This window comes from Pseudonaja textilis, chromosome 13, assembly GCF_049901715.1.
Source record: "Pseudonaja textilis isolate UNSWEBS1 chromosome 13, rPseTex1.2, whole genome shotgun sequence".
Classification (NCBI taxonomy): Eukaryota; Metazoa; Chordata; class Lepidosauria; order Squamata; family Elapidae; genus Pseudonaja; species Pseudonaja textilis.
The window spans coordinates 11,987,256-12,014,622 of NC_142002.1; the positions used below are offsets into that span (position 1 = coordinate 11,987,256).

General features: G+C 39.2%; 2 protein-coding genes across 4 annotated transcripts in view; one reads left to right on the forward strand and one right to left on the reverse strand.

Moving 5' to 3' along the window:
- Positions 1-15,426, reverse strand: part of EFL1 (elongation factor like GTPase 1) — a 61,256-nt gene extending 45,830 nt beyond the window's left edge. The window contains exons 1-12 of one of the 2 annotated variants that reach the window (XM_026709567.2): positions 15,321-15,426; positions 13,336-13,440; positions 12,784-12,851; positions 12,593-12,677; positions 11,953-12,086; positions 10,875-11,012; positions 9,770-9,984; positions 8,496-8,619; positions 7,242-7,318; positions 6,805-6,941; positions 6,121-6,243; positions 5,429-5,528 (exon numbers count right to left, since the gene is read on the reverse strand). In XM_026709567.2, coding sequence (XP_026565352.2) covers positions 5,429-5,528; positions 6,121-6,243; positions 6,805-6,941; positions 7,242-7,318; positions 8,496-8,619; positions 9,770-9,984; positions 10,875-11,012; positions 11,953-12,086; positions 12,593-12,677; positions 12,784-12,851; positions 13,336-13,426 — 1,292 coding nt within the window. In that variant the 5' untranslated portion in view covers positions 13,427-13,440; positions 15,321-15,426. Of the gene's footprint in view, positions 1-5,428; positions 5,529-6,120; positions 6,244-6,804; positions 6,942-7,241; positions 7,319-8,495; positions 8,620-9,769; positions 9,985-10,874; positions 11,013-11,952; positions 12,087-12,592; positions 12,678-12,783; positions 12,852-13,335; positions 13,441-15,094; positions 15,288-15,320 lie in introns of those variants that run through there. The other variant, XM_087941383.1, reaches the window with a different exon arrangement.
- Positions 15,427-15,505: 79 nt separating this feature from the next.
- On the forward strand, positions 15,506-26,719 carry SAXO2 (stabilizer of axonemal microtubules 2). 2 transcript variants are annotated; one of them, XM_087941384.1, is made up of 5 exons: positions 15,551-15,630; positions 20,119-20,350; positions 21,577-21,756; positions 23,058-23,260; positions 24,402-26,719. In XM_087941384.1, exons 2-5 carry the CDS (start codon positions 20,283-20,285, stop codon positions 25,391-25,393), a joined length of 1,443 nt encoding a protein of 480 aa, XP_087797510.1. In that variant the 5' UTR covers positions 15,551-15,630; positions 20,119-20,282; the 3' UTR covers positions 25,394-26,719. The 2 variants fall into 2 exon arrangements, with proteins under 2 accessions (XP_026565511.1, XP_087797510.1); XM_026709726.2 differs by lacking the exon at positions 20,119-20,350 and having other exon boundaries at positions 15,506-15,630.
- The last annotated feature ends 648 nt before the right edge of the window (positions 26,720-27,367 follow it).

A 27,367-nucleotide genomic window follows, 5' to 3' on the forward strand; every position in this document is an offset into this window, starting at 1 on the left:
GGCACAATTTTCCCCCCTTATTTTCCTCCCCCAAAACTAAGCCAGACCACATAGTTTCATAGCAAAGAACAGGTATCGAGCTAGTAGCTTTAATAAAGCTATCGGGTCAACCACTATAAATGGCAACTTACATCAGTTCTTACAGTTGCTACTATTGATTCTGCAAACATGACCATTCTGGCTAGCAGCCAGTATGAAACAAATAGATAAAATCTGAATATTTTAAAAAAATATTTTTAATTACCAGCCACAAATAATTTTTGTTCTTCTCTCACAATATCAATCGTACATTTAATTGTATGATTTATCATTTGAGACTTTCAAGAAGAGATTGGACTGCCATCTGTCAGAAATGGTGTAGGATCTCCCGCTTGTGCGGGGGATTGGACTAGATAACCTACAAGGTCCCTTCCAACTCTGATTATTTGTTATCTGTTATCTATTAATTGCTTTAGAATGTTGACACCTCTCTGGAAGGGAAACATTTAAAAAAATTTAAGGACTAGTCTTAAGATTATGAGCATTCATCTGCAAAAATTTAACATTTTCAGGCTTAAAAGTGATTCAAAAGTGACTAAGAGATGAGGATGATAAATATATACATTTTTCAGAAGACTCTGATAATCAAAAGTATCAAATCAAGTATCTGTGAGTGTGTTGCATGTAATGTTAGTATAGTGTATGACTAACGTTAAAATTAGTAGACTACATGTAAATAGGAATAATAACCATAATAAAGTGTGGATAATGGATTTGGCAATAGCAAGGGATAGTAAAAGGGAAGAGGAAGAATTGGAGAAGGTCACAAAGTATGAAAATTGAAGTTGAAAGATTATAGAGTGGCATAAACCAGACATGGAAGTCCCATAGCACTTAAAAAAAATCTGCGCACTGGCAAAATTTCCACCTGTCAATTACAAAACAAAAAATGCGCTTGGATCTGCATATATACATTATGTTGCCTTAGGTTCTTGGGAAGAACTGGATGCCAATACCAGCTAAAGAACTGACAGTTGTGACTTCACATGGCTGTGCACGGATAATAATATATCAATATTAATAGCTAGTGAAGAAATACCAAGCTGTTATTAAAATAGCAGTTATTAAAGCCATTATTTTACATGCTAGAGTTGCCTTAATGGAAACAATTTAAAACTTCTGCAAAATGCGTGATAAATTCCAATAAAACTTTCACAGCGTATAATGATTTAAAGTGGTGCTTATGGTTGCAATATTAACTATTTTAAAGGCAATTTTTATCATACTCTGGCTGAAGCCTACTTAAGAGGAAACGCTTCAGCTTTATGAACTGATAAATTGCTTGCAGGAGAGAAGTCTGTTAGGAATATAAGTCACCTAACAGGTATTTGGGTTAGAAATATATAAACCAGGACAAACATTTTAGTACTATGTCTTTAAGAGATTGCAAAAACTGCAATTGGGTGTGGCTTTTCAAATGGCCATAAGGTGGAACCCAAAACCTGGGTTGTTTTAGTCTGAGTCTCAGAAGAGAGTGTAAGTGTATCTCTGTTTCCTTCTGTTGGAAAGTATTGCCGTTGCTCCATTTCTTCTAATTGACTGATATTACTGGATTTAATATAAGTCTGATACTGAACTGTTTTTGACACTGGAATTTGATATTTGGATTATCCCTGGATGAAAACTGACTGATTTTACCTGTGAATGACTTTGGACTGCCTCTTCTGGACTTTGCTTAATGTTTCTGGAAGTAAAAACCTACATTTACTGTACAGTGTATCTGTGTGCTCTGTGTGTATTATTCAAACACTCCTCTCAAATACGTCTCCCTGTATGCGCTCATTCTCCTAATGGGGAATTACCTCAACAAAGTCCTTGAAATGCATTCAGAGTTGATAGAAATTCCGATTTTGTTTAACAGATAAATAGCAAGCTGCGGGCTGACCTTAATGGACGAGACCAGAATTCAGGATGAATCCTTTATAAAGAAGTAAGTAAAGGGTTTTATAATGACCAATGCAGATGGGGGGAGGAAGATAAAAGATAGATTATGCAAACGCTTTAAAAACCAGAAGGCATGAAGAGACTGCTAAACTGAAATATTGAAAGAAAAAGAGCTTAGCATTACTGAATTCTTATCCCAGGTGATATCACGGCTTTATTTCATTCTGCATAGCTGAACAAGACATACACTAACTGGGCTTACGAAGAGTCCATTTAGTGACCGTTCAAAGTTACAACGGCACTGAAAAATGTGACTTACGATCGCTTTTCACACTTATGACCCTTGCAGCATCCCCTGTGGTCACCTGATCAAAATTCAGATGTTTGGCAACTGATTCGTACTTATGACAGTGTCCCAGGATAATGTTATCACCATTTGTGACCTTCTGACAAGCCAAATCAATGGGGAAGCCAGATTCACTTAACAACTGTGTTGCTAACTCAACAACTGCAGTGATTCACTTAACAACTATGGCAAGGAAGGTCGTAAAATACAGCAAAACTCACTGAACAACTTTCTCACTTAGCAACGGAAATCTGGCATTCAATTGTGGCTGTAAGTCAAGGATTACTTGTATTAGGGTAGCTATGAAATCGGGGATGGGTGAATGGAAACCCTGGAGCTTCATATGGCCCAATGCTTTCTTTTGAGCTCTTAGCATCTTCTTGAGGGGTACCATTTCCCGCTGTTTTGAGGCCTGAGGCCCAGGAAAATTGTGTTATAAATCCCTTTACGTGATTCCCCAAGACTTTGGAAGGACCAGAAAAGCAGCACCTCTTTTATGTTCTGCTTCAAGACTTTTAATCGTCCTCATTTTAGCTAGGGATGTAGGCACAAAAACAAATTCAAAATGATGCAGAAAGAATTCAACTGTGGAAGTTTAAAACTAGGAAGGCATTAAAATAAAACTCTTACTTTGGTGGCAGAACTTGATTAACTAATCTCCATGAGCCATCTGCAGCCACAAGATCATGTGACCAGAAAGAGGGTCACTGACACCCCAAATACTCCACCCTTACTCATAAAAACACAACAGTCCCACTTCCTCCAGCTAATTTGCCAAACTGGAAGTGAAAGTTAAAACAGTCACTTTGGAAAGTTTCAAGAGCTGCTTAATCCACAGTGGATGGCCACCATCTAGTGGTCAAAACATTCAGTGTCCTCTAATCAGAAAGGATTGCAGTGTCAGGTTTCCAAGTGATGAAATCCATTTTTTTTTAAAAAAGAACAAAGTCCGTCTTCCAAGACAAATTCTTTTATTTAGGAAAGCATCAAATTGGCAAAGTCCATAATAATTCCGGATCTGATACAACGCGGAATTACCCCACAATATTCAAAGTTAGAAACAATGCCCAAAAGTCACATTCTCCAATAGAAGTAATTCAATGTTGCTTGATGTCATAAATCTCCACCTCAAGAGGCCTAAGCACAGACAGCTCGTTTTCCCACGGGAAGAAGAATCAGCTAGCCTAAACAACTATCTCTAATTCCACTCATCCCCCCTTAGGAAACCCTTCCCCCATGACTACCACAGAGAAAGTAAAAAAAAGAATATATACTAAGCCTAACTAAAATGGCTACAGATATGTCAATTTCGGGCTTGACATGCAGCCTTTTATTACATTTCTTAAAACTTTTTAACATCTTTAAAAACTCCCTAGGCAAAATTCACAAGACACCCTTCATGTGGTTTATTGATTTTGGAGAACAAGAAGCCACAGAAAGCAAGCTGGAGAGCTCACTTTCATGAACAACTACTGGTTACCATCCTTCTCACGATGAAGAATATGAAGGTATCTCAAGGAGAGGCTTTTTTTTTCCAAAAAAACAACAAAAAAATCCCCCTTTGACAGCAGGGCTGTGGCGCTTTTGGTGTCTGCCTAAACATGCAAAGCATATCTATTCACGTTTCCTTAAATAAGTTGTGTCTTTTTCCTGGCTCATCTCCCTTGTTTTGGCACATTCAGCTAGGTTATACAGCAATCCTTGACTTACAACTGATTGTTTCATGACTTCAGAATGGCTACTTTATGGCCCATAAAGCATTTCCATCCATCGTAAAATGTCATGTCAGATGCCCCCCCAGTCACATGACTGCATCTCATGTTCTTGGCAGCCTGTTTGCCTTTATGACCGGTTGCCAAGCATCCTTCAAACATTTGCAATCTCCTCTACTGACGGTGAAGGTTACAAATGGAGGGGAAACTGGATTTGCATTGCATTCCTTGGTGAGCTGGTCTCCCAGATGTAGTGGGAGGCCCGGGTCCTCTCCTTGACTTGCTGCATCCAAGAAGGCCAGGCACTCTACCTAGTGATCCACTTAACAATCGCAAATGAGAGAGGTGGGATTATGAGCCACGGTGACGCATTGGTCAGGGTGCAGTACTGCAGGATACTTCTGCTGACTGCCGGCTGCCTGAAGTTTGGTAGTTCGACCCTCACCAGGCTCAAGGTTGACTCAGCCTTCCATCCTTCCAAGGAGAGTAAAATGAGGACCCAGATTGTTGGGGACAACAGGCTGGCTCTGTAAATCACTTAGAGAGGGATGTAAAGCACTGTGAAGCGGTATATAAGTCTAAGTGTTCTTCCTTCCTTCCTTCCTTCCTTTCCTTCCTTCCTTCCTTACCTACCTACCTACCTACCTACCTACCTTTCCTTCCCAGTGGTTACAATACAGTATTGCAGGCTAACTATGTTCACATTGCCAGGAGTTTGATTCCTGACCAGCTCAAGGTTGACTCAACCTTCCATCCTCCCGAGGTGGGTAAAATGAGGACCCGGATTGTTGGGGCAAGAGGCTGACTCTGTAAACCACCTAGAGAAGGCTGTGAAGCACTGTGAAGCACTTTATAAGTCTAAGTGCTATTGCTATTGCTATTATGGTGACGCAAAGCAGTCACGTGACATCACTTAAGAACTATTTCACTCAAAAAATGGTGATTCCAGACTCAACTGTGGTCATACGTTGAGCACTGCCTGTAATGTGGTTTCATTCTGGTACAGGTGTATTATATCCAGCAATTCTTCTTTGTAAGTCACAATTTCTGATTTAGCTAGGTAAGTGAATCCAGCCAATTGAATCATTAACTAACTACATTAAGAAAACCAAGGCTCCCTTGACTATAATTAACCTGAACATTAGAATTTAAAAGATCTGGTTACAGAAAAATTATCTGAATGTGTTACACACATTGATATGTTAACTATAGCTTTCATTACGTGACAAACCAATTATTCTTTAATTTACACACCTAGACAAATCTTACAAGTGTAACATATTCCAAGAGTCTGTGCCATATTTCCTACTGAACTCCAAAAATAACTGCTTTACTTGTCAGAGGAGGAAAAATAAGCTCAGCCAGGTCTCAAATAAAAACAACTGAAGCTGAAAATTATGGTTTAGCAATTATCCGCACAGAGATCAAATGGGAGACTTGTTCTCACCTTGGTTTGTTCTGCGGTAATGTTTTAGCGTCAACTGCAAACATTTTGGATATAAACACAACGACAGGGGCAGTTTCTTCACTGCTGCATTTCATAAACGCTAGGCAAACATGAAAAAACATAGTTATATTTCTTTTTAGGGTCTGAAAGAAAAAGTCTCTGGTTTGATATGTAGATGCCAATTCTTTAATAAATACAAACGAAGGTTATAGTTCATTTAGTTTAGTTTATTGTCATTACACCTCATACAATGAAATTAAATGCCATCTTCAGTGTGCATTATATAATTAAAAAATAAAACAAAAGCACACATCCTTCACATTCTATTCAATTGAATGGAAAACCCCTGATATTGCATTAATATTGCAATATTAGTATTGCACTATACAGCAGAATATTAGTATTGCAATATTAGTATTGCACTATACAGTAGAATTCAATATAGTTACTACTCTGGGATAGAAGCTGTTTTTCAGCCTATTTGTCATTTTTATTATTCTGTACTGTCTGCCAGATGGTAATAGTTCAAAAAAAGGGTGCCCAGGATGAGATGGATCTTTGAGAATGTTTTGAACTTTCTTTGTTAAATGACAGAATAGTGCAGTTATGGATCTAATTGTCCCTTAAAAAGGCTATTTTTTCGATTATCCAAACTGCCTCCTTTACCTTTCAACTTGCTAATGTTTACTCACCCTCTTTTAGCTCTTGTGTTTCTTCTGGCAGAGAATCAAATGTTTTGGCTCCAATGCACAGTAGCTTTTCCACTCTCTCAGCAGTGATATCAAGAGGACTAGGCAGTTTATCACAAACCATGGCTAATCAGTGCATTAAGGATACACAGGGATGCAATCTGAGATTTCAGCAACAGTGAAAAGAAGAAAAGAATATGGACTATTCAGTAAGAGCAAATCCCCTCTGCAAGATTTTTTTTTTCAAAGTTCATACTTACCCATCAAATCCTAACATAATTCAGAACTGAACAGCTCTGCAGAATCACCCAGGAATAAATATGTAAAAATGTGGTCTGTGTTATTGTTTTTTTGGTACCCTTTTCTGATTCCTTTTATTGTTTTTTCCCCTCTTATAAAAGATCCAAACATTTATAAGAAGCCTTCTAATCTTCTAATATAAAATAAATCATCTAAGTAATCCTACTAAGTTCTAGAAAGGAATATGAAAGACACCAAAAAGCCCAGGAATGACTTAAGCAACTTAAGGCAAGTGAGCAATGGCTGGTTACGCCAATCCACCACTAATACTTTGGAAGAGTTAAATGAATGCTAACCCTCCTGCTTATTAAAATCAAAAAGTAAAGGGAAAGAGAACCAATACAGTACCAGTTTGCAGTGTAAACAGTATTTTTCTTAAAAGGATACAGAGAACTGCATCTGATATTGGTAGCCACTGACTACAAATGGCATTAAGCTGAACCTTTGGGTCTGTGTGGCGTAATTCACGAGCGGCAATTTTTAGTCCCAGAGAGGAGATTATTTTCTCTATTTTCTCTTTGTCTCTGTACAGGGAAGAGAAAAAAAGACACAAGATATTTACTACTCAGCGAATCCAGGAAGAAAAAACAAAAGGGGGCTTCTAAATTCACTGGCCTGTTACACTTACTAATTTGACACTGCAGTTGCTTGATCAACCCACCAACCCAGGCCTCATCTTACATTATCATTTTTTCCCCCAGATGGAAATAGGTACCAAACCAACATATTAATCGACGATCAAACTCATCTGCCTCTTGGGTGATGCAGAGTAGGCATAGAATACTTCCAATCAAGAAAATGCTATTCAAGGATTCATCTCTTACCTCTTGGTCACTGCCTCGTAGAGACTCCATATATTTTCCAGCACTAGTTGCACAAATAGAGGTTTTTTCCCTTTCAGCTACAAAGAGAATGCCAGGTTAGACAAACATATAAAGCAGCTGTCAACGTTCCAGAAAACCTCCATTCCAACAAATAACTCCAAGACAAACATCTTCTCAAAAGTTGTGTTTTATTTGGATAGTAAACTGGCACATCAGGGGAATCCCGAATCTGAAAATTCTGGGTTTCCTTGCAATAAGTAAAAACTACAAATCCACCCTCTGCACCCATCATCGCATCACCTGCCCCAATCACCATCCGTCCCAACATGAGACGTCCCCTCACTCAGGTGCAGAAATAACATGACCTTGACTTAAAAGAAGAATGCTATTATGTCTAACCACATACACTCCAAGAAATTCCCCCTCCCATTTTCCCAGGCTCAAGAATGTGGCAGTGTGGAAGCGTCTCCACTCATGCGAGTAGATGGCACTTGGGTGGAGGGTGCTTGTGCTTACACACAAAGCTTCACTTGCACTTGGGCAAACATTCTCTGTTCACAAGTGGAGCTTTGCATGTGAGCACAAGCGCCCTCCACTCGCACCAATGGAGCTGTCACACATGCCCCTCCCTGGGTCAGGCCGGGCTGCTAAGATGGAAAGGTTGGGGACCGCTGAGCTACACAAATCTTACACATATAGATAAGACCCACCATCTAGTCTCACACCTATTACATATGTGTCATTCACCAAGCTTTTATGGGGGACAAATACCTTGTAGAGGACTCCCCCACACACACACAAAATGTGGAACCTACAATGAACTAGAATGAACCCAAGTTTTGCTAAGTTATGGCAATAAAACATTATGGTCAGACAAAACTGAGATGGTAAAGTGAGAGACTGGACCAAGCAACATCAAATTTAAAAGAATCAGAGTTCAAATATTTCTCCATTTGAAAAACTACCCTGGAAGGGGAAAAAAAGTCAGCCACAGTGATAGATGAGTTCTTTCCTTTGCTGATGTAAAGCTTTGGTTTATGGTGCTGAATGTATTTCTCCTGATACCAGCAATTAAACATCTGATACTGCAGTTTCTCGTAGTGCTCTGAATTAACAATTGCTGCTCATCCATGCATTGAATTTGGGTGCAAAATTACTCATTCAAGAAAGGGGCAATGATGCCCACACCATTTTGCCACCCCCCCAAAAAGTGTGAACAAGAGTCCTGTTTCACATCCGCGATGCCCAACTTACCTGATCCACTTTCATGATCTTCTTAGCTTTCATGTTTAAATAATAATCTCCCCAGAGAGTCTTCAATAATACTGACGGCTTGATTCCCATCTTCTGGCTGTACAGCTTAGCAAAATGTTCAATCCTGGGAAACAAAACACAAAATAAGACATGGGAGAAATCCATTTAAATGAACAGTCTTGATAATAAGGCATGTGTTGTTCATCTGCACAGTAACCAGCTGCACAACGCCTCTCTGAGGTGATTGAAAAACAGCCTTTTTGCAACTACTTTACAGTGAACTCACATAATAGCAATAGCACTTAGACTTATATACCACTTTATAGTGCTTTACAGCCCTCTCTAAGCGGTTTACAGAGTCAGCATCTTGCCCCCAACAATCTGGGTCCTCATTTTACCCACCTCAGAAGGATGGAAGGCTGAGTCAACCTTGAGCCTGGTGAGATTCGATCTGCCAAATTGCAGGCAGCTGGCAGGCAGCAGAAATAGCCTGCAATACTGTACTCTAACCACTGAGCCACCTGGACTTTCTTGTTTTTTTTTCTTTAATGTTAGTGTGTAAGTATACACTCTCATCAGATACTTTACTGAAAGGGTATCTATTAGCATGCATGCCACAAACTCTTGTCCCACTTCACACATGCACATTTGATGGGTGTAAGTGTTGTCTATTGTCTGGATGTGCATACAGGGCTGGAGATAAGAAGATAATATGGATACTCATGAGCTTAGCAAGACACACACGCACGCACGCACACACCCTTCTAGCTCTCACTGCCACATTCTCTTTCAATCTTTATTTAACTTCCACCTCCTCCTGGCTCTGGTCCCAGGTCAAAGGCTTAATCTAGTTGTTATCTATTACTATGGAACCTATTGTATGTTTGTATTATTTGCATCTCAATTGGTTATTCTCACACACTTTTAGTCCAGACTACCTCTTTATAGACTTAGAATAACTTTTATTCTCACTTTGAATGTACACTGATCGGCACATATTAAAATAAAATTTTGCTGCATACAGCTCTCAAAGGGTCAGCCTCCTCCAACAAACACTACATAAACATGAATCTTGAGAGTTTATCAGATGGATGGCACAAGCCTCCTCCCAGAGGGGAGCAACAGAAACAGACCATAAAGCGGGGTATATTGGGGTCCCTAACAATGCTTACATGGGTTTTAATCTTTTTTACTCTTTTTGTAAATGTTATAAGCCATCTTCTGGAATGGCAGACTGTATGAAATGAAATAAATCCCATTAAGTATAAACTCACCCAAAACCCCAGCCATCAATTGCGCTGGCAAAGACTACATTCCCCTGATCAGGTGAAAAATAAAGGTGAGAATCATCTGTACACTCCAAGCCTGTACTCCAGTCATAAACCTGGTCTCCGTTAGCAGGATCAGGATTCAGCTGAACATCCCTGTCTTCCTCGGCTCTTTTTTCAAGGATTTGGGAGGTGAAGAGTGTAGCAGTGATTGCATTTACCTAGAAACAAAATTGTGTCGTTTATTCTATGTGTGATGTTCTAGCTTTATGGTCCTACAGGCAGTAGAAACCTTAGCATAAACCTTAGAAACCTTAGCATAAACAACGCATTAAAACACCAGAAAAATAGGAATTAAAGGTGTTATACAAGCACTTATACTATTAAAATTAAGTACAGACAGTCAGTCCATTTGTTTAATGACCATTCAGGTTGCAGTGGCTCTGAAAATAATGAGGGCCATTTTTCATACTTACAACCTTCGCAGCATCCCCAGGATCACAAGACCAGAGTTCTGGTGCTTGACAACTGACTCATATTTATGAGGGTTGCAGTGTCCTGGGGTCATGTGATCACTCTTGGCGACCTTCTGACAAGCAAAGTCAATGGGGAAGCCAGATTCATTTAACACCTGTGTTACTAACTTAAACAACTGCAGTGGTTCTCTTAACAACGGTGGCAAGAAAGGGGATAAAATGGGATAAAAATTCACACTTAACAACTGTCTTGCTTAGCGATGGAAATTCTGGGCTCAATTGTAAGCCTAGGACTACTTGTATACAAAAAAAACCCCAATTCACTCAATCTGCACCAGAAGGCAAGACAAGAAACAATGGATGGAAACTAATCAAGGAGAGAAGCAACCTGGAATTAAGGAGAAACTTCCTAACAGGGAGGACAATTAACCAGTGGATCAGCTTGCCACAAGAAGTTGTGGGAGCTTCATCACTGGAGGTTTTTAAGAAGAGACTGGTCAGCCACCTGTATGAAATGGTTTATGGTCTGGAAGACCTCCAAGGACACTTCCATCTCTATTCTGATTGATTGATTAATATGTATTGGAAATACAGCTTTTTCCATTTTCCAATACTGAGACAAGGAACTCTCTTACCTGCTCCAAGATGTTCTTAAGGTGAGAATATGCTTCCTGAGGGGTAAATTTGAGTTCCAAGATGAGACGATCTATTTTATTAATCACCAGGACTGGACGGATGTTTTCCAGCCAAGCTTGACGTAACACTGCATGTGTCTACGACAAAACACAATTTTTGTGTTCACAGAAGGTTATGAAGTAAAACACACAAATAGGGATTTGTAGCACTTTGGGTCCAAGGCTGAAAGACGCTTTGAATTAAGTGTGGGCAGAGATGTTACTTGTCAGCCTTTCTTTTCTGGAGTTCACACAGTAGCTGCACCATGCCAGTAAAGTACATAATTTGAGTTAAGGAGGTGCCAACTGGGTATGGTAACAGGCTCAGAGAGGGCACTGGCTCCTTGTTAGTGTTTCTTAACCCATACATCTATTTTCCTGGGACTTCATAGCTAATGAGTCAGCTTAGTAAAAAGCGTAGCATCTCGAAAGAGATGCCAACGGTTGTATCCACGCTTGTTCTAAACCTTCAACTATGGAATATTATAGATCTCTATAAAACAAAACTCATCTTACAAACAATAACGATCTAACTTGAACTAAAGCATGGATGATGGCAGATGCTAATGAACCGTTCTGTTATATCCTTTCACAGAATTACTTTATTACAAACACACGCATCATAGTCACCAAGTGAAGTTAAAAACTAAAACCAGGTTGTTCTTAAAGGCTTGGTGGAGCAATGTTTAGAATGCAGCACTCAAGGCTAACTCTGCCCACTGCCAGGAGTTCGATTCCTGACCGGCTCAAGGTTGACTTAGCCTTCCATCCTTCCAAGGTCAGTAAAATGAAAAGCCAGATTGTTGAAGGCCATATGCTCTTTGTAAAACTGATTAGAGAGGGCTGTAAAGCACTGGGAAGCAGTGTAAGTGCTAATGCTATTAAAGTTAGCATCTATAAACATATGTGCTTTTCCGCTTGGCATACTTGGATCAAGAACCTGCCTTAATTACTGGTGTTAAAACCCAACAGATGTGAAAGACCCACTGTTATTGATATTTTATTGTTTATTAGTGAAAAGCATCTTGTTTTCCAATACCTGTGGGCAGACTCCTTCCACAGCATCTACCACAATGATGCAACCATCACAAAGTCTGACAGCTGTGGACACCTCTGAAGAGAAATCCACATGGCCAGGGGAGTCTATCAGATTGATGAGGTGTTCCTGATTATCTAGAATCAAAGAAAAAACAAAATTAAATGACAAGTATTTTGGAAGTGAAGCCAGAAAGCAAATGAACTACCATTAAACAGATGAATGTGTCTGCTCAGGTATTTTCTCTTCTACTAGATAGAAGTACACTAGAAAATTTAATGTATCTGTTTGCAGTCAGTAGTTTCACGTTATTGCTGGGTAATCAACTATAGTTTGTTAGTGGTTTGAATTAAATATATATTCTCTGTGCTTGTGCAAACTATATTTTTGTATTTCAGTAACTATGCAACCTTTAAACTTTCACCCATATCTTTATTCTTCACTGCTCATCCTTTTAAGAATTGGTTTGTGAGTTTAAAAAATAACAGATCATGATTTCATTTGAATAGATCATATAATAAGTAACAGAGTAGGAAACAATTACCAATTAAAGCTCAATTCAGGGAGACTATTTTATGATCTTCCAACATTTTAACAGTTCAACAGTTCAAATGCACACAGAGAATGTGCTTAACTACTTTACCTTTCACAAAGAGCAATGAAATTGCACTTGACTTCATTGTGATACCTCGAACCTGCTCATCTTCTCGGCTATCCAAATATCGCAGCTGTATGGATGAAAATCACAAAACATGTGTTTCCCTATACATTCCATAGGTTTTCGTGACAAAACATTCATATTTAAAATAAAAGATTGAATAGATCTTAAAGCACCTTTCCTGCCAATCTTCTAGATATTATTCCATTGCTAGAAATGAGACAATCGGCTAAAGTTGTTTTGCCTAGAAAGAGAAATAAAAAAAAAAACAATAATCAATTTCCACCAAATATGATTATAGTGGGGTGTTTGTTTTTTTTTTTTTGCTGACAACTCAGAAAAATACATTTTTTGCAGAATCATAGAGTTGAAAGGAGGTTTTTTTTAGCCCAGAAAGTCCAATATTTTGCTCAGTGAAAGAATTAAAGTTAAAACATTCTCCAAAAGGGAAGGCTGTACTGCTTCTGCAGCCTGCTTGAAAATATGTAGCAAAGAATACAAAACAAAAACAAAAAACTCCACAAAAACTTCATCCATATGGCAATTTGTTACTTTTATGCCTGGCTTCCTCTGAAACCATACACTAGTTGTTCTCTAGAGACACAAAGTCCATGTAACACCAGCGATTATACAATATAAACAAATAACGCTTGTTGAAACAAATTAACTTAAACATACGCATACATTCACAAATAGTTATTCTTTAAAGTGGAGGTTATTTCTCTTACCATGGTCTACATGAGCCAGTATACAAATATTCCTGATGCAGGCAGTGTTTTGCTGAAGTCCAGTTGTTTTATTTGAACTAGCAAGAACCATGGTTTGATGTTTGACTGTAAGGAAAAGTATTTCATATTGAAAACAGGAAGATGCAAACTCAAAAACAAAACAAAAATCCTTCAGAGGTTTGGGTTAGTTCTTAGCTTTCCAAATAGGTAAGGAATGTATATGACAAATACATCTGGTTTTGCCCTGAAGCAGTTAACCTAAAATCACACAATGCGGATTCATCTTTTATGAGAAACAAAAGCAACAAAAACTTCAAATACTGAATAGTACAACTACTAACACTAATATTTCATGTTTTCCATGTATATGTATCTATAGCTGCATTATAATAAAGACCTTCTGCCATTTTCTTTAGTCAAAATCTGCTACTGCTATCTCTCTGTTCCAATTCTTTTCAGTATCTTAAGAAGCTGTCAGACAGGTGTTAGAAACATACGCTCAACTCTTTCAAAGAAAAACAAGACAAATGCAGAAAGCAAACTATATTCCTCCAACAGGAAAGGCATACCTCATTTTTAAAGCGAAACTAATTAATCACTACCTTATGACTGTGATTCCTTTATTAAAAGCCTCACCTTACACAAAATTACTCATTTCATTAGGAGGGCTGATATAAACAAGAAAAATTAGGGTGCAACCTCACATGAGATTACAAAATATATAGTTATTAAAGACACTGAAGGATAAATGTATCTTGTACATATTTCACAAATAAGCAAGCAAGCAAGCAAGCAAACAAACAAACAAAAGGACCCTTTAACAGGGGAGAGAAAACAGGTGCTTTCCCATGATCTGGATCATTAGGCCCAGACACTATGATCAACTTTGGATTAAATTATGCAAAGTTGTGGCATCAGACTAACTGGAATCTACTGGAATTGGGCACCTAATCAATTCAGATCAATCAATTGCTACCATATTTAACTTTGGGAGGGCACCAGGGTTCCTTTGGACCCAGCATATAGAGAAATACAGTACAGATAATCCTCAATTTACAACCATTCAGCTAGTGGCCGTTCAAAGTTGCAACAGCACTAAAAAAAGTGACTTATGACAGATTTTCACACTTATGACTGTTGGAGCATCTCTATGGCCACATGATCTAAATTTAGATGCTTGGTAACTGACTCATATTTACGATGGTGGCAGCATCTCAGGGGTCACGTAATCCCCGCCAAGCCAGATTCACTTAATGACTGTTACTAATTTGACAACTTAACAACTGTACCAACTGTCTCACTTAGTTAGCAATGGAAATTTTCAGCTCCATTCTGGTTGTTAAGTCAAGGACTACCTGCATAACAAAATAGTCCAGGTAGTCCTCAACTGAGTCATCAACCACAACTTAGGCCAAAATTTATCCTGCTAAGTGAGAAATTTGTTGAGTTTTGCCCCATTTTACAGCTTTTTCTTGCCACATTTGTTAAGCAAACCACTGCAGCTGTTAAATTAGTAACCCGGTTGTTAAGCGAATCTGGTTTCCCCATGGGCTGTACTTGCTGGAAGGTCACAGAAGGGGATCACATGACCCCGGGAACGTTGCAACCTCATAAATGTGAATCAGCTGTCAAGCACCGGAAGGTAAATCCCTTGACCATGAGGCTGGTGCCTTAAGTGTGAAAAAACGGTCATAAGTCACTTTTTCCATTGCCAGTGTAACTTTGGTCACTAAGTGAGCCGTTTTAAATCGAGGACTACCTGTATCACCCCGTCTGTTCTCAAAGGGGCTTCAAGGGGGTTCCTGTCCTCATTTCACCCCTACAAAAACCCCACCAGGGGAAGTCAGCCTGCGGGACGGGACGGGGGCGACTATCGGAGCTTTCCCGGGCAAGGCGGGAGGGTTCCTCGGCGTCCAAACCGGCTCGCCCGCCCCAAAAGGAAGCTAAGCTCCGCCCCTTTCCCCGTGCGACCCCATTGGACTGACCTCCGCGGCGCCCGATGCCCGCCTTTCCCGGTTCCAACCGGAAGTCCGTCTGGGCCGCCGCTCCGCGCGACTCGTCAAAGAGGATGGGCGGAGCTTCTGGAAGCCGGGACTCCTCCTCCTCCTCCCCCCCCGAGGGCTTGGCGAAGATACGGAAGCCGGGAGGGGCAAAAACGCCGGGAGTGTTGCTAAGCGACAGGGCGCTTCCCTAGTTACCGAGGAGGAGGAGGGAGGAGGAGGAGGCCGCAAAGGCAGCTGCTGGAGACGCGAGGATGAAGCAGCCGCGGTGCTTGTGCCAGATTTGCACTTGCGGGTAAGAGAGCGGCGAGGACGGGGAAGGTTTCTGAAGAGGCGGCAAGCGGCGCGTCTTCGGAGCCTTCGCGCCTTTGCCGCAGGGAGCATCGCGGGGGTCGTTCCCACGTAACGTGTTCTCTACGCGAGTGTGCCCGGGAGGACACCCGCGATGGGGTTCTTTCCGGGGTGATGGAGCGGTGTCATGCGAGCCAAGGCGGCTTGACATCCCTGTCCAGCGACCCGCCACGCTTTTTCCCCCTTTTCAGCCCGACCTACTCCACGAGGTTGTTGTGTATTTAAAAAAAAAGGAATTAAAAAAAAGAGACATGTTCTTCTAGCCTCCACCAAGTTGGTTGGATAAGAAGGGGATTTGCCCATTTTATCCTCCTTGCCTGCTTCGTTTCTTTTGACTGCCTAGCCAGAGTTAATGGGAATCAAGCAGTGCATGAATTTAATATATTTTTATTTCAGAGCAATTCCCTCATCTCTGGTGTATAGAGTTGAACTCTTGTTCTCTCTTTTTTTCTTGCTTGCCTGCCACTAGTTTGAAAAATCCCATGCTAGTGGCAGACAAGAAAGCCAGCCAGCAAGAACAAGAAAGAACAAAATGTCAAGTCTGAAATGTTTTTATCTGCTGCCGAAAAAAGGGTCAACTGGTGTGTGGCGCTCACTGGTAGGCAACCCATGAGCCTAGAACTGCAATTATATACATGTATGGCAGGTATAGGAGGTGTGGAGGCCATGAGTATTAGTGTGTCCTATATAGTCAATGCCTGTCGGGTAGGTGGATGGATGGAGAGAGAGAGAGAGAGAGAGAAGATGATGGGTGAGATAGAGATAAAAGATGATGGATGTGATAGATAGATAGATAGATAGATAGATAGATAGATAGATAGATAGATAGATAGATAGAATGATGGATGAGATAGGTAGATAGATAGATAGATAGATAGATAGATAGATAGATAGATAGATAGATAGATAGATAGATAGATAGATAGATAGATATAAGATGATGGATGAAATAGATAGATATAGACAGACAGACAAAGAGAGATGATGGGTCAGATAGATGAGAGATGGATGGATGGATGGATGGATGGATGGATGGATGGATGGATGGATGGATAGAATAAAAAGAAAGCAGCAAAGCACCATACTCTGGCTTCCTAATTGCTTGCAAGAATGCCTTGGGATCCATAAAGGTCCCACCGGGTTGATATAAATCCCTTTGGGCTGTTAGTTTACTTCTGGTAAATGGGTGTTTTATGATTGGCCATGCCCACCATGGCTTCTTTTTAATGAATTGGCAAGTCCCCCATTGCAGCCATTTTGTGGGTGTATCTACCTTATATTTTCAAAATGCCAATGCTCCCCAAGCTGAAAGCATTTTATTTACTTGCGGTATGCAGCAATGAAAGAGCAGAAATCAATTGATGTTAATATCGGGGAACGACCCTAGATTATATGTTCCACAGTCTGTCTTGGAGATTAAGTGGCACCTGTTCCTTGTCACTTTCAATCCCTAGTGCTCAATGAACATCTCAGGGCAATGCTGGGCAGCTTTAAGAAAAAAGTTTGCGTGCATCACATTTCTTTTAAGCAGAAAACCAAATGGTTGCTGAGAGACTGCCCATTGTATAATTCTGCATGGTGACTATGTTGCCTTGCACTTGGGTTGGTATGTTCCTCTGCTTCCCTTTTGTATGTGATATAATCTCTTCATCAGTTATTCACAGCAAATACAGCAGAATTACTCATCCTTGAAGGAGGCTGACAGCTACAGTTTTTTTCTCTACCACCATTTTAGAGTCGGGTTTTTTGGCTCCAAAGATATGTCCGAAAACAAAACCATCCACCCTGAATGTGATAATTGTGTTTCGGCATGTTGTGTACACTTATAAAACAAAACAGAACACAGAGCAAGTGATGTGTGTGGATGTGGATGCGTAATAGTAGTTGAAATTGTAGCTTGCTATTAGGAAACAGGAGTGAAGATTATTACTGTTTGAGCGATGAAAATCTCTCCACTGGAGTTGCTTAGTGGTACCAAAAGAGAATTCCATTAACATAAATACTAGCTTTAGAAAAGACATACTAGCAAGATAATAGTAAAAGGGGAAATAATTAAATGTCTGTCCCAATGCGCAGACATATCCAGCAAAAATATACTAGAACCAAACACATATATATTTAATTTTACCCTGAGGACCATTAAACATTACTCTTATATATATATTTTTTTCTTTTTATGATCCTGAATCCCTTTATTCAAGGTAGAGTCAGTGTAATTGAATGGAACTGAGTATTTTCTGGTCGGATGCCCTTCCTGACACCTATACAAAGTACACAGCAAACATTTTCTCTTTGTGACCTGATAGAGAAACATCTATCACTGCCTCGGATTGAACTCTCAACTTTCCGAATGAGAGGCAAGGGTTTTTACCTCTATGCCAATACACCACTCAAACATTATTCTTACATTTAGCAAAGTAAATTGTTTCAGATCTAGAAACGTGTTGTAACTTGAATATGACCATCACAAAATCAATTGCAAAGAAAAGTTCATATTTTAATTTTTCAACAGGCTCTTTAAATAGGGTTTTAAAAAGTTGCCTCTCAGTGTTCAATATGCCCTTGAATAATAATAATTATGAATAATTATGAATTCTTGCATTTTCATTTTGAAGAAAATAGAGCCTTCCAGTGCATACTTTTTAGAACTCGAGCTAGGAGCCCAAATCCTTGAATCTTACTCAAGGAGCCCATATGGGATGTAAAGTAACAGCTAACTGCTTTTGGAACTAAAAGGAAGTTTCAACAACCAATTGGGATATGGGAATCAGCTATTTAAACAAACAAAAAGCAAAAACAAGTTACAATGTGAATGAGCTCCTTGAATCCTGGCCAATGTAAACATCAAATGATATGACAGAGGGAGGGGAGCTGAAAACTAAACAGGTTTCTTTGTTCAGATTCTGGGATGAAATGCCACAGGACAAATGATTTGCAGAATAAACATTGTCAACAGTTGGGTAATTGATAAAATCTCAAGTGGATATTGATTCAGGCATTAATTGTATTTGCCAGGGTTTCATAGCAGCACTATTTGTTTCAATGGGAAAACCTTGTTGCTTAGGACTTGTTACCCGAGGAATTGAGCCATACACAAATTAAGAATTAAGAAAAAAAAATAGGGCAATGCATAAAGTAGTTATGTAAGTGATGAAGGGACTGTAATCTTTCATCTGATTAAAGTTGTATGTGTCTGTGATTATAAATGTTACCTAATCAAGATTAAGACTAACCTCTAGATACGTTCTTTCTGTGAGAAATGTTTCTGCCCTAACGAAGATAGTTGTGATTTTTCTAAGTTGAAAGAACTCGTGTGCATGACATGCATACACAACTTAATAGACGTCTGTATAATCCCAATTGAACTCAATGGCGCTTATTTCTGATTCATGGTATTATGATTAAAGTAGTTTAATAGCCATCTCTCCTTCTCAAAACACTCAGAATTGTAGAAGTATATTGGGGGCTATGAGAACCAGTATACTGAAGTGGTTAAGGTATCAGGCTAGAAAAGGAGAGTCCGACAGTTCTTGTACTGCTGTAGACATTCAAAGCCAGTTGGGTGATCCCGGACCAGTCCTCTCTCTCAGCCCTAGGAAACAGGTAATTGCAAACCACTTCTAAAAAAAACCTTGCCAAGAAAACTGTAGGGACTTGTCCAGTCAGCCACTGGGACTCAACACTGACTCACTCACAGGCACAATAAAAAAAAGGGGGGGTGGGGGGCGGAAATGGTTGGGTGCCATAGATTTGTAACTGAGATTTAGTGTCTTCTCCAATCTTCAATTCACAATATTCACTCTGGGGAAGCTATGAAAATGTACACAGTATGCTAAGACTGCTTTTCTTTCTTAGTATAAGTATGCTTACTATCATTTACAAATTATAACATAACAGAATAGCAGAGTTGGAAGGGACCTTGGAGGTCTTCTAGCCCAATTCTCTGCTCAAGCAGGAGATCCCAAACCATTCTAGATAAATGGCTGTCCAGTCTCTTCTTAAAAGCCTCCAGTGATGGAGCCCCCACAACTTCTGAAGGCAAGCTGTTCCACTGGGTTTTGTTCTAAGGAAATGTCTCCTTAGTTCTAGGTTAGTTCTCAGGAGAAATTGACTGCAAGCATGAATTAAAGGACAAAAGACTGTATGAATGCTATTGGTCTTATTAGTCTTGTTAGAGAATAAAATACAGTAAAGACATAAAGCCATGTTGGTGGTTTCCCACTTCCACCTGAGTTGCTATTATCCTAAACGACTATATGAAAGGTTTCAAACCTTCAACACTAAATACTGCAAAGCAATTCATTTTTGAAATCTAAAGTACCATTAATACCGAAATCACAAGTACTTTGCTCAAAAGTAATTGTAACTTATATTGGTGCCATAGAAGAAGATACAAGATAAATTAAACTGCTGTTTTTGAATTATTCTATAGCATTAGACAGTTGAGAATAATAGAGATCTAAGAAGATGAGTTTTAGACTTCCAGAAACTGCTTTCAGAAAAAAATATATGACAGAATGTGTAGAATGAAAGAGAGAGGAAGAGGAAGGCGAGAGAAAGAGAGGAAGCAGGGGAGAACTGGTTGACTTCCTTCTGATGTCACAATTCATCGCATCTCAACCAGTAAGTCGTTCCTTCACAACTTCAGAGGATCTTACAAGGAGGTGAGATCATTTTGATGACAGGGGATTTAGCCAATGTTTTAAGTTGTTTCAACGAATGTAATGTAGCTGAAAGCGCCACTAGATAAGCTGTCAAAATCACGAGAACAAAAATGCAGTGGGATCCAAAAGACTGGCTGAATGGTGCCACGAATCTTCAGCCATCGTCTGCATAATCAGATGTCTCATCCAGAGTTATTGAACTCCTGACCCATGAGGCAAAGATAAAGGAAATAAAGGAAACAGCAGAGATTACTTTATCACACCCCTCAAACCCGACCCAGTCAGCTGTTTGAAAAGCACCACCCCCAGTCTTGATGACAACTCTACAAAGAGCCTCCTGTTGAAAAGCCATCAAATTGTCATCAAACTGAGGATATTTGCATTCAAGTCCCAGCTCATTCTTTAACAACCTGTCCTCCTTTCATAGTAATACTTTGAGGATAAAGTATGTGGAAAAGGAGATATTAAGTCTGTCCTAAGCCCCTTAAAGAATTATGTGTCCAATGAAAAGCTACTATATCACTTTTTTTTAGCCCCATGCTTATTTTGTGAGGTCAGGAGATAGTTTAGGTTCCTCTTCATCTTCCTTTGACTTGGTCCCAACCCTAACTGGGTTGAATTCTGGATAGTAGATAAGAAACATCTTAAAGAGAATGCCATCTTTTAATATTCAACTCACAAAATGTGGAAGACTGAATACTTTCTGCTGACAGGTTAATCCTTTTAATGTAATTTCCTTTTTTAGGACCTTTATTGAATTTTCGTAAAATGCATTTCAATATCAGTAAATTCTACTGAAATATATATATATATATATACATACATACACATGCACGCACGCACACACGCACACACATACATACATACATATTCCTTATCCAAACTAGGGACCTGAGGAATTCATTTGGAGGCTGTAGTTTTCTTTGGATTAGTTTTATCTGAGCAATGAGAAATGCTTTGTCTCTGTTCATTCATTTATAGATTGGGAATAGTCTACAAGATTGCATTAAACTGAATCATCCCAAACGCAGTCTGTAAAAGAAGGAACTTAAGATAAATGTAATTTTATCTGATCAGTAAATATGCAGCCTTTGCACAATGTTAACAATGCTGCCTTTAATATTTCAAGAAGTAATCCCTGTCTCTAGATCTTGGATAGTGCTTGCATTATCTTTGATTATGGTCTTCATTTTTCTTTTTATTTCCTGGTTGTTCTTCAACCCCAGACGTCATCGTTGTCCTCATAATCCTACGAGGATTTATGACTATGGAAGAGAGTCAAGCCTCATGACGGAATACACAGAAAAATACCCTTTATACCGCAATGTCCCTCCACCCAAGAGCCTCAGGCCCAAGCAGGAATATCGGAGCCATGGAGGGAAAATGGAAGGCCTCACCACTTTCAGGTAAATATGGCACAACATTAGAAACTGGAATTCCAAGGAAATCAGGGTGAGGAGGAAATGGGGAAAGAGGTAGAAGGTAGCATAATTGAGATTTGTGTTGAGATACGCTTGCAATACAGTTTTAGTCAAAACCATTACCCAAGCAACATTTGGCAGACCTGCTGTCTGAATAAAGAGAGCAACACAAATGTGTTTATGGATGGAAAAAAAGATTTGCAAACATCGCACGTAAATCAAGGAATAATTCTATGGGGAAAAGAAAGAACAGAACCGTGATGCTTTAATGTTCGTATTTTGCTTTACATAGGAGAGAAAATAGAGCCAGTTTGATGTAGTGGTGTAATGTTGTGGTTAAGGTAGCTGGCTAAAAACCAGCAGACTGTGAGTTTTATTGTTCTTAAGGCACAAAGTCAGCTGGGTAATATTGGGCCAGGTTCTCTCTTTCCCTCCCTCCCTTGCTAGGAAGGAGGCAACGGCAAAGCACTTCTGAAATCTTGCTAAGAAAACTGCAGGGACTTTAATCCAGACAGTTGCCAGGAATCCCAAACTGACTACGCACTTTGGGAAAAAAGACAAATCTACGTTTTGGCCCTTGTCCATTTTATCTTGACCTTTACAGCATATATATATATATATATAAAATGAGAATTAATCTTTCTTCTCCACTAATGCTCGATGAAGGTTAAAATATATATGTTGCTATTTCTGGTAACTCTTAATGGACTTTTGCTGATTAACATTGAATGATGAGACTTTATAATTTGTTTATAGATAAGAGATGAGATATGGGAAGTTTTTGTCAAAATGTCAGAGAAGGTGATAAGTTACTGAAACTACTTGTCTTGATGAGAAGGTGGTTTATATTTTTATATATTTTTATATTTATATTTTTATATTATATAGTTTATATTTTTTGTTTATTTTTTGTTCTTTTTGCTGCACTTTTTGAAATTTCTTTTTAACTTTTTATTTTTTTAGTGTGTTTTAGTTTTTTTATCTTTGTATTTTTACAGTTTGATAAAATGGTTATGAAATCTTCTTAAGACGACCACAGGGATTTGTGCATGCAATATAGGGAGGGAGGAAATTCTTTTTTGAATCAGGCTTACCAACCTGATGTTTTCTAGGCATTTGCTCTAGACATATTTAACTGATTTTTCTCTCCCCAGTCTGCCAAGATTTTCATTAGAGGCCCAATTTAAATCAATCCAAAGATTTTAACTAGTCAGACTGATTTATTGACTAAATGCTACAGTTATGGTTTCTTTCTCAGAGTTTTTTTTCCGCTCTCCTCCTACCAGATCTGATTACCTTCCATACGATATAACATATCGACCTGTTCGTGTACAGGAGGAATACAAGCCCATGGCTGGAGAAATAGACATGGCAACCACTTACAGAAGAGATTACAATCCTCACAAAATAGAACCAATAATATTAGTAAGACCTGCAGAAAAGAAATATGCTTCTAAATGTAAACTGAACACCATTCCAACCTACCAAGGTAATAGTGCCAATTATTTTTACAAATGGAATTTATTTATTTTTGCAAAGGATGGTGAAGTGTCAAATTGCTGCTTTGGGAAGGCAAATTCTGATGGTGGTTGCAATGGCATCTTGATAATTTCTCTGTAATTGAAAGATGTATAATCAGAAGTGGACACTCTTATTAAAAGCACATTGTAGTTTAATGTCATCATTAGGCTCTGAGACCAAAACCTAGTTTAGTTCTTTTTATGAAACCACAAGAGAACTATATTCCTGATAAACTGAAGCATGTTCCACCAAACCTGCTTCCCAAAGTTTGGGAAGCACGTTTGATGGAACATGCTTTGGAAGCATGTTCACCACTCACTGGTGTGATTTGCTTCCTGGTGATCTTCCAAAAAACTTCAAGTTTGAAACTACTAAAAAATAGAAACAAAATCCAATTTTGATGGAATCACAGAATTCTGCCTTCGCTTTCAGCCGTGGGCAGTTTCCTGAGCTTCATAAAGCAAATGCCAAACAAGTTTTATTACACAGTGAGGGCCTAAAATGATTAAAACTAATCTGATAAGCATGCCCTCTTAATAAATGCTAGTACCTAGTTAAGTATATTTCAAACTTTTCAGACAATTCTTACTCCACACTTGCTCAATATCATAATTCTCAGGATTCTCAGGATTTTTATGCAAAGTCATTTGAGATCAAATGATATACTGTAGATACCTTATTCCTATGCTATAATAGTCAAATATGGAAGTAATTAAATACTGTATGCATGTAGAAGTTCCTGCAGAATCAGTTATTTTAGCACATTCACCTTTTATATTTTATAAACCATGGTGGTACAGTGGTTAGAATGCAGTATTGAAGGCTAATTCACTGCCCACTGCCAGGAGTTCAATCCTGATCGTCTCGAGGTTGACTCAACCTTCCATCCGTCCGAGGTTGGTAAAATGAGGGCCCAGAACGTGGGGGGTCAATATGCTGACTCTGTAAACCGCTTAGAGGGGCCTGTAAGGTGCTGTGAAGCGGTATATATGTCTAGGTGCCACTGCTATTGCTGTAAGTTCATTACTGGCCTACTCTTAGGTGAAGAATAGGGGAAGAATAGCAACTTCCATCAAAACTGTAACAATTCTTGTGTTTTCATCTTAAAGCTGACTTTAAACCCTGGGAAATAGAAAAAAGAGAGCCCTGTAGAGTGGAGCACATCTACCATCCTCCCACCGAAAAGTTTGGGAACAACACTACCTCCCAGGATGCGTTTATTCCAAGGGAATTTGCCCTCCGGAAGCTCATTAAACCTGCTGACGCCACCACACTTTCAGACCAACCTTTTATCAGCGACACGTGTCACCGGAGCGACTATGTCGCCCATCAGCTGGAGCCCATGTGGAAAAAGTCAAGAGAAGTCTACCGTCCCAGCAGTCAGCCTTTCGAAAATGTCACCACCCACCAGAGCGACTTTAGGGGCCTCCCTGGTGATTTCCCCAAAAGCTTCAAGCCCGAGCCGACCAAAATAGAAAACAAGTCCGATTTTGAGGGCATGTCAGAATTCCGTGATCGTTTTCAGCCGTGGGCGGTTTCCTTACCTGAGCTCCGTAAAGCCAAGGAGTATGCTCCTCCTACAGGTAGCATGGAGTTTAACTCCACATCCCGCCTTGATTATCCCCCTCACATCGTCAACCCGGTGGTCCTCATGAAACCGCTGGAAAAGATCAAAAAGAGCAGCCCTCCCTTCCAAGGGAACACAACTATGAGAGATTCCTTTCAAGCTTGGGACATCCATCCGCCAGAAATGATTAAAAGAACCCAGGAGATACCGAAGCCCTCAGCTAAATTCGATGATATCACCACCTTCCGATCTCACTATACGCCACACAGTCTAATCCCAACCCAGAGCTGCAAACCTACAAAGGTAATTTTGTCCAATTCGGCACGCTTCGAGGACGAAACCACATATCACACAGACTACACCCCAAAGCGAAAAGAGATTTGTCCAGTAAATTACCCATCTCCTCCTGGATATGTCTATGTCAACACCGATTCGCGTGGTCACAAATTCTTCCGCAAGGTGACTCCAGATGTCAGTAAGGTTCTCCATCCAAATGGTAATCATGTTCCAAAAGAAATAGCAGTTGTGTCCTAATCTCTAATTATTTTGCTCTGCCCAGGGCTGAACAAATATCATGCCTTAGGCAAACTAATATGGTGGTTCTGTTAAAATAAGCACAATGATTACAAGGTTTTGGGAACGTGAAAATTGAAATGTTTATAAGAATGGGGATGGAAACTGAATCAGTATTTCTATGGAAAAAAATTTTTCTTCACTTGTTTGTTAAAATAGTTTAATCCTTAATGAAAATGTTTGTTTGGCAATAACTTGACAAATTTAATGTACAGTAAACACTTCCACTATGTACTGTATGGTATGATTTGAATGTAATCTGTTTGTAGCTGTCTTTTTTTTTTTTGCAATTTATTTTTTCAAGTTAGATCCATAAAGGAATCATTAGTTGCTGTTACTATAGTTTTCCAGGTTAATTTCCAGTATCTCATCATCTTCAGTAATGCCAAGTCACAGAAGTGGGCTAGAATTGAGAGATTAGTGGCTAGAGAGAACAATAGGATTGTGTTTACAAATACGCCTGTAATACCTTGAACTGAAGGCATTTCTAACAGCAGGTTGAATGACCTTGGAATTAGCTTTTTAAAAAGTTTATGGGGCTTATTAGAGTATCAGTGATACATTTCATTGGCCACTGATCAGCAGATTGGTACTTGCCTGAGGCAACCTTAACTTCCTGCCACCCTGTCCTATCAACACAAGTTTTTGGGTTGGGGCAGAAGGCAGAGTCCTAGTCTCACTGGTAGATGAAGCATCTCCTGTTGAATTCAGCTGAGCTAACTATCCACGAAGAATTTATCTGATCAGAAGTAAACATGTGGCCTCAGCTAGATAGATGGGGAAGCTTTTCTCCAAATTTGACTAAATTTCTTATTGAGAAAAAAGACAAAATAACATTGCAGAATGACAAATCTGCCTTTCAGATCGTTATTTAAACCGTCATTTTTTTAATTAATGAAGTCCTCAGTTTGATTAGTCCTAAACGGATGAAATTTGTTCCAGTGAGTGTTTCTGTTTCAATATGATAAGATTTGAATTTTACCTCCGAGTTCTTTTGTACTCATTAATTTAAGGAAATCGTTTTATAATTGAAGCACCATGTAATCCTTCTGCTCTGTCTCCAAGTTAGCAAAATAAGAGACTGAGATTGATAAATAGTGTCAAAAGAGCAAAAAATAAATCATCCCCCGCAAAAAGGACAGGAAACCATCTGAATGTCTGGGAATGTTTGCGTTGTGTCACTCACATACAGACTGATACAGACTGAGATTAGCACCCATTTATTTTATAACTTGTCCTATGTAAATGTATTGCTCTAAAAATCTAATTAAACACTTTTGTGTCACATATTTTCTGTTTCTTAAAATACTTTTAAAAGATTGTAGCTAGACTACGGGTGTAAAATCCCATTTGCTCTGAAATGGTAATATATTTTATGTTTTTTGGTGATCAGATAGATACAAATTCCTGAATGGAATGAATTCTTTTGAAATGTAGTTATAATGTAATCCTCGACTTACACTACAGTTCATGTAGTGACCGTTCAAAGTTACAACGGCACTGAAAAAAGTGACGTATCATTTTCCCACACTTATGACTGTTGCCTTGGTCACATGATCAGAATTCAGACGCTTGGCAATAAATTCCTATTTATGACTGATGTGGTGTCCCAGGGTGACATAATCCCCTTTTGTGACCTTCTGACAAGCAAAGTCTCTGGGGAAGCCAGATTTCACTTTACATTTACACTTACACTTTACAAGGAAGGTCACAAAACGGGGCAAAACTCACGTAGAAATTCTCCCTCTTAACAACAGAAATGTTGGGCTCAGCTGAGTGGAGGACTACCTGTATTGGACCGGATCATACATGCCTGATCATCATTTAATACCTACAGCATTAAAATGAGTCTTTACAGGTCCAACATGGGTTAGTGCATTCAATACTAGAAGCTAATTATTTTCAAATAATCCCAACACAAAAGAAAGCGATAGT